This window comes from Ruditapes philippinarum, unplaced genomic scaffold (assembly GCF_026571515.1).
Source record: "Ruditapes philippinarum isolate M1 unplaced genomic scaffold, ASM2657151v2 ctg269_1_1_1_1, whole genome shotgun sequence".
NCBI lineage: Eukaryota > Metazoa > Mollusca > Bivalvia > Venerida > Veneridae > Ruditapes > Ruditapes philippinarum.
Window position 1 is genome coordinate 649,878 of NW_026866443.1, and position 14,070 is coordinate 663,947.

Sequence of the window (14,070 nt, forward strand, 5' to 3'; positions counted from 1 at the left end):
AAGCTAACTGGATAGCTTCTTCACATGAAACAATCCAAAATCCCTTATAGGATTTAAACCCAGAGCAGTAAAAAGCAAGTGACTGAAAGTCTGCAACTTTTATCACTTGGCCAGGTAAGCCCCTAACTAAAGTGTAGTTAAGAGTCTGCCTCTCAACCCAGGGATCAGAGGTTCAAGCACTACTGGGCTAACAACCAAGTTTCCTCATATGACACCTGTACCGGTTACTTCCCGGAAGCTGACTTAAAGAGTGGTGCAAATTAACAATAATCCACATGCTTATTTTAACAACCAATCTGAAATAAAATAATGTTTAAACTAATAATTAGATACCTGTCTTAGTGTACGAGCCACCAGACTTTCTATAACAGAACCTCTGTCATCGTGTAGTAAGTGCACTTCATCTATGATCAACAACTTAACCAGCTGAGCTAATGCTACATCCCCGGTACTTTTTCTGGTCACCACGTCCCACTTCTCTGGTGTTGTTACCATCATCTATATACAAAAAATAAACGCTCATTACATAGACCTATTCTACTAGTGTTATGTTCATGTATGTTCACTGTTTTTTATGTTTACATATTAATAAAATATTTATTTTACTTACTTACTCTAATAAAAGCTGATCTCCTATCTCTAACCAGCTACACAATTTCAATTTGGGAAGAAAATTCAGAACTTAGAGTAACTTATAAACATAGAGTGGCAGCGTGACCAAGTGGTTACCAAGTTTGATTAGATTTATAGTTTAACGCAGACTAGTAATCTAAGGCTTTCTAACCGCGAGGGATCAAACCCTGTCAAGCCCTCGTTCCCTTGAGCAAGAAATTGAACATTCTTTGCTTAGTACTGGTTGATTCCAGGAACAGATTCAAGAGTGTTTAAATAAGCTTATAGCTTCCAACACAAACTAAAATAAACTTGTATGAACTAACTTATAAACAGGACAGTTGTGTAAAACAAGTTTGGTAAGGAAATAAACTGCAGTATGAGTCTGCACTAACAAAACAGGTAAACTATAAATCTAGTCATATTCTTAGTTTTTAAAATAATCTTTATCATGTAAACTCTAATTAAACTCAACATCAGTGCACATTCCAATAAAAAGTTCCCTTCTGTCTATTTTTTTTTATATGCTATAACTTTAACAGACTGGATGAGTTTCAGTAAAAAATATTTCATATGCAATAAAAAATGTTAACAAAGTCATGCAAAATCAAAAACAAAATATGAACCTGTGTTTTCATGATTTCAGATTTGGTGAGAGACATGTCACCAGTAAGCTCTCTCACAGAGATACCTAGAGGTTCAAGTCTGCTCCCAAAGTTCCGAACCATCTCAGCAGCCAGAGCCTTCATTGGAGCCACATAGATTATCTGTAACAAAATGTATTACAAGAAAATATATTTATAAATAAAACAATTTTTGATATTGATTTGTTTCTAGAATATGGAAAAATGTAACAATGAAAAAGCCAGTCCTATCTGAGCTTCAGACTGATCTGGTCAGACTATATTGTTGCCTGCTTAATTTTACAATTTTTCATGCTTTATTTAACACTTAACATTCTTTATTTAATACTTGATACTCTTTATTTAATACTTGACATTCTTTATTTAATACTTGACATTCTTTATACTTGACATTTTTTATTATTATTATTATTTATTATCATTAATTTTACTTGTTGGCTGGACCAACTCTATTAAGACACGTGGCCTGTTTCCAACTTTGCATTATTTTTAGCGGAATGTGTACATGTGTCATACCAAAAAATATATCCACAAGCTGGCAAGGTAGCTCTATCCAATGTAATATTTCAACATTCCATGTTGGATATTTTTCACTAAATACACCTTTAACTACAGTGTTTACCCAATTTGAGCCTATGCAATCTGAGATTGCTGCAGTATGTTTTTTTACATATTGGCTTACAAATTAAAGAAAATCTTTCCCATGAATTCAATGTAAGCAAGAAATTTTTTATCAAAAAAATAAGTTACATCTAAAACCTTCTACCGAGTAATGTATAAGGAAGTAAAAAAACATGGAACATAAATTAATTTACATCTAAAGCCTTGAACATGAAGTAAAGTTAGAAGAACCATACCTTAAAGTCATCTTTCTTGATGACACCCTGGGAGATATGTTGTGTCATCTCATGTAGTATAGTCAACATAGCAATGTTGGTTTTACCCGCCCCTGTTGGTGCACATATCAACAGATTCTCATTTGTTTTATAGGCTGTCTCAAATACCACTGACTGGATCCTATTCAGGGACTTAGTATTTTTGAAGGCCATTCTAGCAATCTATATTGGACAAAATGAAATTAAAAGCATAATAATACTAAATGCAAGTTCTTGTTATACATGTATGTTAAAAGTTACAGAACTTACAAATTATAAATAGTTAAATAAAGAACTTGTTTTAAATCATACAGTTTTGACTTCTTTATTACAACTTTATTCATAAGGAATAACAAGAGGGCCATGATGGCCCGCCCAATTTTTACCCAAGGGCTTTTATTTGTTTATTTGAACAGACTTGGTAGACACCCATAAGAAGATGTTTCATGCAAAACATCTAAGTTCTAGCTCATTGGGTTTTTTAAAAGAAGATTTTTTAAGTTTTTACTATACACATAGAGTAAAAAACAATGACACCCCTCGGGCAGGGCCAGTTTTGACCCCTGGGCTTTTATTTGAACAAACTTTGTAGATATTTACTTAAAGATGTTTCATGCTTAATATCTAAACTCTAGTTATTTGGGTTTTTTCAAAGAAGATTTTTAAGTTTTTGCTATGTATATAAGGAAAATCAATGACCCCGGGGCGGGGCCAGTTTTGACCCCAGGGCTTTTATTTGAACATACTTGGTAGACACCCATTAGAACATGTCTCATGCTAAATATCTTAGCTCTAGCTCTTTGGGTTCTTTAAAAGAAGATTTTATAAGTTTTTACTATATGCATATAAGGAAAATCAATGACCCCTGGGGAGGGGCCAATTTGGACCCCAGGGGTTATATTTGAACAAACTTGGTAGACATTCACTAGAAGATGTTTCATGCCAAATATATAAGCTTTAGCTCTTACAGTTCTTTAAAAGAAGATTTTTTAAGTTTTTACTATATGCATATAGGGAAAATCAATGACCCCCTGGGGCGGGGCCAATTTTGACCCCAGGGCTTTTATTTGAACAAACTTGGTAGACATTTACTAGAAGATGTTTTATGCCAAATATCTAAGCTCTAGCTTTTACGGTTCTTTAAAAGAAGATTTTTTAAGTTTAAACTATATGCATATAGGGAAAATCAATTACCCCCCAGGGCTGGGCCAATTTTGACCCCAGGGCTTTTATTTGAACAAACTTGGTAGACATTCACTAGAAGATGTTTCATGCCAAATATCTAAGCTCTTTGGGTTCTTTAAAAGAAGATTTTTTAAGTTTTTACTTTATGCATATAGGGAAAATCAATGACCCCCTGGGGCGGGGCCAATTTTGACCCCAGGGCTTTTATTTGAACAAACTTGGTAGACATTCACTAGAAGATGTTTCATGCCAAATATCTAAGCTCTAGCTCTTACAGTTCTTTAAAGGAAGATTTTTTAAGTGTTTACTATATGCATATAGGGAAAATCAATGACCCCCCGGGGCGGGGCCAATTTTGACCCCAGGGCTTTTATTTGAACAAACTTGGTAGACACTCACTAGAAGATGTTCCATGCCAAAAATCTTAGCTCTAGCTCTTACAGTTCTTTAAAAGAAGATCTTTTAAGTTTTTACTATATGCATATAGGGAAAATCAATGACCCCCGGGGGCGGGGCCAATTTTGACCCCAGGGCTTTTATTTGAACAAACTTGGTAGACACTCATTAGAAGATGTTTCATGCCAAATATCTAAGCTCTAGCTCTTAGGGTTGTTTAAAAGAAGATATTTAAAGATTTTTCTTTCGGTTGCCATGGCAACCAGAGTTCTGCATGGAATTAAATTCTTTGAACAATTTTTAAAGGTGACCACCAAAGGAACATTCCTGTGAAGTTTGGATGAAATTGGCTCAGTGGTTTATGAGGAGATGTCATTTAAAGCAAAAGTTTACGGACGGACGACGGACGACGGACGGACGACGGACGGACGGACGGACGGACGCCGGACGAAAAGCGATCACAAAAGCTCACCCTGTCACTTTGTGACAGGTGAGCTAAAAACAGTGACAATATTTTAATGTTAAAAAAATAATTAGAAGACAGTGTGTTATATTGTTTTCAAACAACCATCAAAAATTTCCAGTATTTCATCAAATTAATATTCCAACAAAAGCCAAAGGTTAAAACTAAACATTGCACAACATACTTTCTAGTATATCAATTTTTAGGACAGAACTTCCTGAAGTTCCCAAACTTTCTCCTCTTTTTAGGGATTACTCACTATATATACTTTAACATACTCTCCCAGCCATCCCATTGATAAGCTGTCCGGTTAGCTCAATAGGTAGAGCACTGAACTGTAAATCGGGCGACTCAGGTTTGATTCCTGGAAGGTGCAGGTCACTTTCGTTGTGTTTGATGAAATTCTTTCTACAGTCATTTGCACTGTACCTATGCTGTGCCATGTACAGAGGTTATCAGTTCCTTGTGAAAGTGAAGGCACCGTGTACTGGTAAACTGCTTGACAGCCTGCCCAGGAACGATGTGGTGGCTAAACAGTGCTCTTATAAATTAATTGTGGCTTACTGCCATGAGCCAGAGTGAAAATAACACCACTACCATACTGTTGAGATAGTTTTTTCCAAACAAAGGTAACAAAAATATGTATAGCATTTTGTGCTGTTATAGGGCTGAAAAAAAGGTCCAAAACCTACTTTATAGGACAGTCTGGAGACTTACCTCATCTAGTGTATCTATAGTAACACGTTTATCTCCGACATGGGTCGGTGCAGCATCACTATGAGGTATGTTCACTTCCTCATACACCTTGTTATTGTTACGTGATATAGTGTCTGGTAAATGCATCTGTAATATATACAAAGAACTGTATCATATACAGTAAAACCTGTTCAGATGATCATCTATGAAATAAAGACCACACTCAAATAAAGACCACACTCAAATAAAGACCACACTCAAATAAAGGCCACATACATAAAAACTTGTTCATTTACCAAATCTTTTATTATTTTCTACATGAACTAATATGAAATAATATAAGTGTAGATTCACTAAGGGCTATTTTTTTATAATTTTAGAATGCAATAATACCCAGTGCTAAAGCATAAATACATCTGGAAAACAAATATAGCCTCCCCATAACCTTAAACACCCTCCTGAAATAAAATCCTGAATATGTGATAGGAACTTTTTTTAACTTAAATTGTTCAATACATCATTATGATGCTTAATTCCTGCCTTTAACACTCGTAAGAGGGGTTGGCAGTATACAGAGATAGATAGAGGTTTAGGTTTAAATTTTGATCCTAAAACAACACTATTTCTGGTACTTAAAGAAAAGAATTCATTCCTCACTCAACAGAGTCTACTTAAAGTTTTCATTTTTTTCTGATTTATCACCTTTCTGATAATAGAATCTATTTTTTACCTTCACACCGCCAATAAAGGCTGATGAAATTCTTGCCTCCTCCATTTTATCAAACACGTATGGGTAACGTTCCCTGGTGGTATGACTTGATTTCCCACTGAACATTGGTGCTGACTTAGCATACAGTAATGCTGCCTCTCTGAAATAAATGAAAATTTTTGTTGTTTTTCTTTGTGTGTTTTTTGTTGTTTTTTTTTTTTTTGTTTTGTTTTGTTTTTTTTTTGTTTTTTTTTTGGGGGGGTGGGGGTGGGGAATGATCTTAATTACACCACTGAAATAAATGAAAATTTTTGTTGTTTTTCTTTGTGTGTTTTTTGTTGTTTTTGTTTTTTTTGTTTTGTTTTTGGGGGGGGGGGGGGAATGACCTTAATTACACCACTAATAAAACTCTCTTGACAATGGGTGACTATTTCCTGGTAAAACTTGAGATATGATAAACTTGAAATGTAAACGAAAAGTCAAATGTCAATGGAAAGTCTAATGGGATCAGAATGTTAAATCCAAGTTACTATTATCTAATTGCTAATATATAAAGACTAGTTTAAATGTTAAATCCAAGTTACTATTATCTAATTGCTAATATATATAGACTAGTTTAAATACTTATAAGAATTTCAGTCTAAATTTTACACTGTAACAGTATTTACATGTGTATTTCTTTACATAAGAGTATATCTATGGGAAAACTACATCTACCTCTGTGCACGTAGCTCTGCAGGATTAAATCCACCAATATCATCCATATCTTCACCACGAACATTACCACGTTTATCCATCTTCTTCTCCTCTTTACGTATTTTTTTCAACATGGCCTTCTCTTCCTCAGACTGAAAAACAATTGATGTGATATACAACCTTACCACCCTACATTTACATAATGAACCTGTCCGGCTATGATTTTGGACTTGTCAATTGCAAGGAAAAGGGGATTTTAAAATCAAAATCCTAAAACTTTACAGCAAACAGTATAGACTCTGGTAATATTTTGAACATTATTATGTACAGATAAGTCAGTCTGTAAACTAGCAATTAATGAACAGTTACCATCCCTCGGCCAACCACCGCCGTCCATTAGACATTTCCAATCAACTAAATTTTGCAAAAATACATTTAATTCTTAATTAATAAAGTAAATGGGAAGAATACAACTTAATGTAGTGAGTATTTGAGGTTATCCTAAATAAATATTTCACCGTAATTAAACGTTTATACTAGTAAGGTTTTTAAGGCCCTTATTTTCCTTGTTAATTTATATTTTACAAAGACCGGGTCGGCAGAGGACGTAGTCAGAAGAAAACATTTCCCTCTTACCAGAAACTTCTCTGGTAAAAATTGATTTCAAAGATTAACAGATAGTTGTTGAATATGAACTTTATAGACAAATGTGAGCCAAAAAAATCCCTAACATTATGATTCCCTTATAAGGTTTTTGTTAATGATTTTCTTCATTTTGATTTAAGAAATTTACCTGTATAGTGACTTGACATCCATAGCCAGGTTTACTTGAACCTTCAGTCTTAGTTCCTGAAAAAAGGAAATCATTTTCTTAAATTGTCAGCATTTGTAACAGATTTACACTTTGTAATCTTGCTGATAGCAAAATCTTTTACAATGGATATTTTAACCATTAGCTAGTGGTAGTGGCCACTGTTTCTACCCATGCAACCAATGCAGACTTAGATCAGTCAGCACATCCATACCGTCTGATCATGGTCTGCACTGTTTGCTATTCAGTCCATACTTTTTTTGAAATTATTCCTACAGTGATGAATGGTATTGTCCAGATTGAAAGATGGACAGGTCTATTTAGGATCAGGCTAGGAAATATTTTTCGAAACTTCTACTTTTGACAACAAAAGATTTTATAATACGCCTCTATACGTATACATGATCACAAAAATTGCTATATCTGTACTTATGAATTTGTTATCCGGAACATTTATAAGATATGTAATTCACTAAAAAAAATTTTGAAATTCATACAAAATTTAGACATACTTGACAAATTAGATTTCTTAGTTTCAGGTTCCTGTGTAGCACTGTACAGAAGTTTCTCTCTGTTACCAAGTAGACTTTGTATCAGCTCAAAACGCTCAAATCCAAGAAGTTCAAATAACTGAAAATCAAAGATTTAATTAAAGTCAGCAGATATAAACACATTTTGTGGGTACAGCTTTTTTTCAGCTATATTACAATTACATATATTTGACAATATTTAAAGTAACAAGTGTTAGATTCAGTTACAAGTATCATTTTATAAGCATTTTTCAATTTTGAGAAGTGTTATTGAATTGAGAAAAAGATATCATCGTACATTTGTAATTTAATTGTATTGTGTTTATATTGTGTTGTATTGTATTGTTTAAAAATAAAAAAACTTAAAACACTTACATCATTCTGTAGCTCTGAATCCGACTTTGGAGAACACAAAACATCAAATATAGTGGCAGCAAAATCTTCCAAACTCATTCCTAAAGCTGTAGAATCACTTCCCCCATAATACTTTGCTACTTCCTGCTGCAGCCATTCTGCATCTATATTCGGGCCACTTTCTTTTTTCACTTCCTGTTTACCACTAGAAGTCTGTGTGCTTTTCCTATAATTCAAATCTACTTCCATCTGCCTGTCTTCCTCTTCCGAATCAGAGCTCGATATTTCTCCATCTTTAATGATGGGTTTCTGATAGATGAATTTCAGTGATTTTCCGAATTCAGTGACAGTTGCCTCGCCGTCTGCTTCTTCTCGTACCTGGTTGCCAAGCAACTGTATGACATCATCAGGTAATGTAGATGTGATCTTATTTACTACAGTACAGGTTTTTGTCACTACAGATGCAGGAAAAGGGCCAAAAACACTTTTTAATGTGTTTGTTTGTTTCTGAGTTACCTTATCGGCAGTTTTAAACACGGAGAACAGATAAACTGCAGCACTTTCAATGATTTCTTCATCCGCAGTATCTCCAACTGTATGAAAATAAAAATAACATTTACCTATTTCATTTTCATTTCATAAAACTTGATTTTACAGTTATTCTGTTGACACACTAATATTGCTCCCTAATTTTCTCAGTGTTTGACAATTATAGAAAAACTTTTTTTTTTCTTACTTTTAAAGATGTGATGTACATGGACAGATGATCAGATCATTCACTAAAGCAAGGAAAGAAAGACACTACAACTCCTTTCTTGAGAAGCCAACATAGACCATGCCTTTTCTATAACACTATACTTGTCATTATAAACCAGATTCACTATATAGATAATTATAACCTTATTTAAACGGCTTTTATCATCATTAGGGTCACACCAAACCAGTCTGCTTAGGCTTCAACCTTCAGAGGATTCTAACATTTATTCATACTTAAAATATAAATTGCCTGCTTTTATTTTCTTAAACAATATAACTATAAAACCTGATATAAATTTGTGATTTATGTTACTGTATACTGATACTTTACCTATCTGATTTGCATCATGTAGAAGCTCTTTAAACCATCCAGCAATCTCATCTTTAGATGCTGAACTTTTCTCTCTTATTTTTTCAGTAAGCTTTTGCCATCCTGAACCTTAAACATACAAGAATTAAAAAAATTCATTAACATTTCTGTAATGTATCAGTTAAGTATCATTTTTTTCTGTTTATTCATGTTAATTAAATTTCCATTGTAAGGCACAATAGCACTCAGTGTTATACTTAACTAGACTTTAGATGCCAATTTTCCAGACAAAAGCTGCAATCTGAGCAGAACCATTGACATTCTGGCAAACACCTTCATGTATGTATTTTCTACATATGAATGAATACAATGTCAGGCATCTTATCCACAGAAGTGAATGGCAGTCAGGAATTAGTTTAATGCAATATAGTACAGCACTGGCCCTATTAAGTTTCAAAACTAAGCATTTAACACAAAAGGATTTCTACTAGTCCAAGTTGAAATGTCTAATAGCACCTTATTTCTTTGCATACAACATGATAGTTGATGGACAGGCACATAGAATATAAATTATTATAATTGTTTTTTGTTTTTTTTTATTTGTATGAATTGTACAAATATTTCTGGCCATATTTTGTTTAGTTTTGGACAGCTTTCATTTGATTTATCAACTCAAATAATAATTAAGAAGGGTTTTCAATGACACACAAAATGTTCCGTCATTGACATAGTACTCTAACAAAGAAACCCTAGGTATTTTTTTCTACGCTTATGTGTACATATTTTCATCGTAGCATCTTTTTACAAAACCCATCAAAGTGTTTTCAGAAAAATCAGTACATGATTTTCAGAAAATGCACTTTCATTTTTTAAATATAATATCAAATTTTTAAATGGTTAATAAGTGCTCTAAATAAGATTTTAAGTTAATTCTTTTTCACTACATGTACATGTTGTTTTTTTTACATGTAGCTAAAAGTTTTTCACTTATAACTTTTGTTACCAATTTGTATCTAAAAAAAAAAACAATACTTTTTTCCACTTATTCTCTTGTTAAATAACTTGAATAAGTTATAACAACAATTTCTAAGATAAAACTATTCATTATTTAGATTTTCAATTTGTTTTAGTCTGACATGTTTTAAATTTCTATTTGTTTTTTCTGAAGAAAAAAAAATAATAAAAACAATAAAACAATGCTTTTCTAGATCTAGAGCACTGGTAAACTTTTAGCAAGTGATAAGCATTAGTTAACTGGCCTACTAGTTTTCCATACTATAGTCTATTATAGAAATGATCTAAAGTCCAAATGCTACATCTTAAATTTATCCAAAATATGTTAAATCATTGTAATAATCTACTGACCTTCAACAGATGTTTTTTTCTTTGTCATAAATTGTCTCTTCTTAAGCAACTCTTCATCTTGAAAAGACTCAGATAGGGAAGTTCCAGACAGACCTGTGAAGGCTCTGAGAGCACCAGTAAGTCTTGGAAGCTCACTCATTCTTTACTGACACACTAGCTAAAATAATAGTAAAGATTAAGTGCAAAATGTCTAATCCGAGAATCTTTCCTAGAAAATGTAAGAGTTTACCAGCTCGTACCAAAATATTAATAATTTTTTTTAATAAATGTAAAATAAAAAAATTTAAAGTGAAAGGATGAAAAATGATAAAATTTGCAGCATTCAATATCCAAATTCAGATTAACATTTTTGAATGCAGACCTGTGGTATTATGGTAATATCTTGTTAACTGATAAATGAAAATTTTAAGTTGGCTGATAATCTTCCCCATCAACTGAACACAGTATGGTATAAAAAAAATGAACACATCCCACATCCCACATATACGATTATATGTAATTTTCATGGGCGATTTGTGTTACAGAGCATTATTCAGTTCGTTTGCTAAAACGTAAAAAAAATGGACTGCTACCTCTGCAGACTCAGGTGCATAAATGATAATTGAGCCGTGCCACTACAAAACCAACATAGTGCGTTTGAGACCAGCATGGATCCAGACCAGCCTCCGCATCTGCGCAGCTCTGATCAGGATCCATGCTGTTCGCTATTAATTTCTCTACTTGTAATAGCGAGCTCGACGAGCTGGCCCAAAGGGCCTGCTCGCAAAGCAAGCTTTACGGTAACGCGAGTACCTGCTAAGTGATGGTTTTGAAAACTTTCGTCCGAAGTGTCGAATTGACACATCGCAACTTTTCCAATTACAAGATAACGATGAAAGCCCATGTACTCTGATTGAAAACGGAAGTGTAGACTCAGTGTCCTGCGCAGATATATAGGAACCATAATAGAAAGGGGGTACCAGAATAAACGGAAGCAGTGTATAAAATACCAAATAACAATTTTAAAACGGAAAATGTAAAATAAAAATGAACGAGATTTTAAACTATTTTGCGGATAAAGAAAATCGAGCTCGCTTTGAGGCTTTGACTTTTTCATATTAGGGTTGGTAACTTTCACTTTTACTTAATTTATTATGAGAAATTTAATGAGATATCATATCATAATTAATTACACGTGTAAAACAGAGTCAATCCAACAAAACTTGAAAGACGCTGTAAAACTTGGGAAAAAGGGGATACATGAACCAAAATGTCTACACTTGAATTATCCGGATACTGTTCAAGTATGACGTTTTTAAGTTTTAATTTAACTACATGACACTGCGCAAGATATGTTATAATGAACTTGAAACGCATGCATAATATGATTTTTCTCTTAAAATATAAAAGAACATTACTTACAATCGGCGAGTTTTAATAAAATGTCATAACAGACAGCCGGTTTGCGCAATATCATGAGAGTTACATGCCCTTTGATAAATGATTGGTGGGTAAAGAAATACAAATGGGCGTAAATTGATTTAAACAGCGGAAAGAAATACTAGTTATTTTTGTGAACTCGTTGTTAAATTAAGACAATTAAATATAAGATATCTTAAACGAATTTTAAATTAAAAATAATTTATTTTGATATGTACTTTCATTTGAAAGTATTTTTTGTGGATGACCAATAGAGAAAAGTTAGTATTTTAGACATAACCGGAAAAGGGTGTGTGCGCATCGGCGGAAGTGACGCGTTTATTTCATTGTGACGTTGTAACTAGCAACAAAGATGTGAAAGGTTGATGTTAGTGTGGCGCCGATTTCGAAATATCGCAAAAGTTTTATGCTTTGGGCCCATGAGGTAAGAATATTGTTCAGTGTTGCATAAATTTCCTGAGAATTATCTGTTTTTGTAAGTGTGATGTGGAAATATTTTATAATTTTACTATTTGATAGTGAATTTGCATCATATTTTTCAATGTTGACATTGATTGAACAGAAAAAATTCATGATGATGAAACAAAATATCCATGAACATGACGAACTTATCGTCATAAAGTTTTATTATTCAAATTATTTTTTTATAATAATTATATATTTACTGTAGATCTCTATTAAATTTATTTACTGAATACAAGTAGGCCTATTTATTTAGAATAAATTCATTGTAGATCTATGATTGTTGTTTATGTCCATAATTTTTTGTGAAGAATAACTACACACATTTTTTCAAGAAGCTCCCTTTGGAAGAAAGAGTAGGATTTTAGCAGGCTTATTTCTTATTTATTGTATTTTATATTTAATTGAAACTACTTATCATCTCAATGTTGCTATTGATGTAAAAGATCTATTGTCACTGTCAGACTAGTAGATGGTTATAACAATAAATTCTTTTAACTTTAAGATCATCATTGTACATGTATTTATAAACACTAACACTTTCACAAGTATCAATTCAGGGCCTTTTTACCTTCTATAACAGGGGCCGGTATAGGGCTGCTTCCCCAAAGAAAATTTCTTTAAAATCATGCAGTTTTCCCCAAAAATTGAATTTACATTAAGTTTTTTCTTCCCCTTTTGCAAATATACCATATAATTTTTCCCCAAAATTAAGGGCTGGGCTGCTTCCCCAAACTGTGAAAAAATTCATATAACTACAGTCGAGACTGTCATATGTGACTTTCCAAGGGATCTTCAGAAAAAGGTCACATATGACAGGGAGTCTCTTAATACAGTCTCATAGAAAATTAAAATTTAAATACCATCTATCTGTCTATATACCATTGTGACTAAACATATATACTGTATAACTGTGTGAAGGAATAATATATAACCAATTGCAAATACACATCGGTACTTTAAATATTTGATGTAAACAAAATAAGAATCCCTGTAAAGCAAATATAATAGTATGTGTATCATATAAGATTAAATTTTATTTTTTGTATTAGTTTAATATTGAATCATTATGGTACAAAATAAACTTGAATTTGATGCATTCAAATCCTTAAAATAAATATCATACTTTTAAAAACATATCCATATTAGTCTGGTGTCAACATTTTTCCGTATTATCCATGCAGCCATAGAAAGGTAAAATAAAAAAAAAAATCTTCCGTTGGCACTCCATAATTTTTTAAACACAAGTCTTAATCCAGTTTACTCAGTTCATTATGTTAATTACACCTGTGACCTCAATTTGTTAACACACATCGATTGCATCAGACGCTATGGACACTCCAGACGCTACGTCACTTGACACCTGCATATATATACATGTAATCAGAGGTGTGTCGAGTTTGTTTGAAGAGTACTGACTACTGGATTTATAATTGGACTTAATTATTTTGTCTCTCTGGGTTAAAACAGGAATTATTTATCTGATTAACGGACAATTAAAAGGTGTGAAAGTCGTTTAAATCAGACAAAGCAATGCATTGGGACCAGATAATTAGGGTCGCTTGTCACATATGACAGGGAGTCGTATAATTCAGACCATTTATATAGGAAAATACGTTGGGAGGACTGAAACAAGGTCGGATAAGACAGGGAGTCGTTGAAATCAGGGGGTCGCTAAGGCAGTCTCGACTGTAATTGTCCATCATCAATCTTTCCTCATCCATCTTTTTCACCTTTTTCTTTGTGTTTATTATATAAACATGATTATCATTATTTTTATTATGAAA

At 32.9% G+C, this 14,070-nt stretch overlaps 1 protein-coding gene across 1 annotated transcript in view; it reads right to left on the reverse strand.

The window, feature by feature from the left end:
• LOC132732489 (activating signal cointegrator 1 complex subunit 3-like) overlaps window positions 1–11,894 on the reverse strand; it is a 238,080-nt gene extending 226,186 nt beyond the window's left edge. The window contains exons 1-12 of the mRNA XM_060718923.1: window positions 11,804–11,894; window positions 10,403–10,559; window positions 9,059–9,166; window positions 7,993–8,564; window positions 7,600–7,717; window positions 7,070–7,146; window positions 6,298–6,428; window positions 5,602–5,740; window positions 4,893–5,018; window positions 2,114–2,314; window positions 1,239–1,379; window positions 334–498 (exon numbers count right to left, since the gene is read on the reverse strand). Of these exons, the coding sequence (XP_060574906.1) occupies window positions 334–498; window positions 1,239–1,379; window positions 2,114–2,314; window positions 4,893–5,018; window positions 5,602–5,740; window positions 6,298–6,428; window positions 7,070–7,146; window positions 7,600–7,717; window positions 7,993–8,564; window positions 9,059–9,166; window positions 10,403–10,541 (1,917 nt within the window). The 5' untranslated portion in view covers window positions 10,542–10,559; window positions 11,804–11,894. The remainder of the gene's footprint in view (window positions 1–333; window positions 499–1,238; window positions 1,380–2,113; window positions 2,315–4,892; window positions 5,019–5,601; window positions 5,741–6,297; window positions 6,429–7,069; window positions 7,147–7,599; window positions 7,718–7,992; window positions 8,565–9,058; window positions 9,167–10,402; window positions 10,560–11,803) is intronic.
• Between the last annotated feature and the right edge of the window lie 2,176 nt (window positions 11,895–14,070).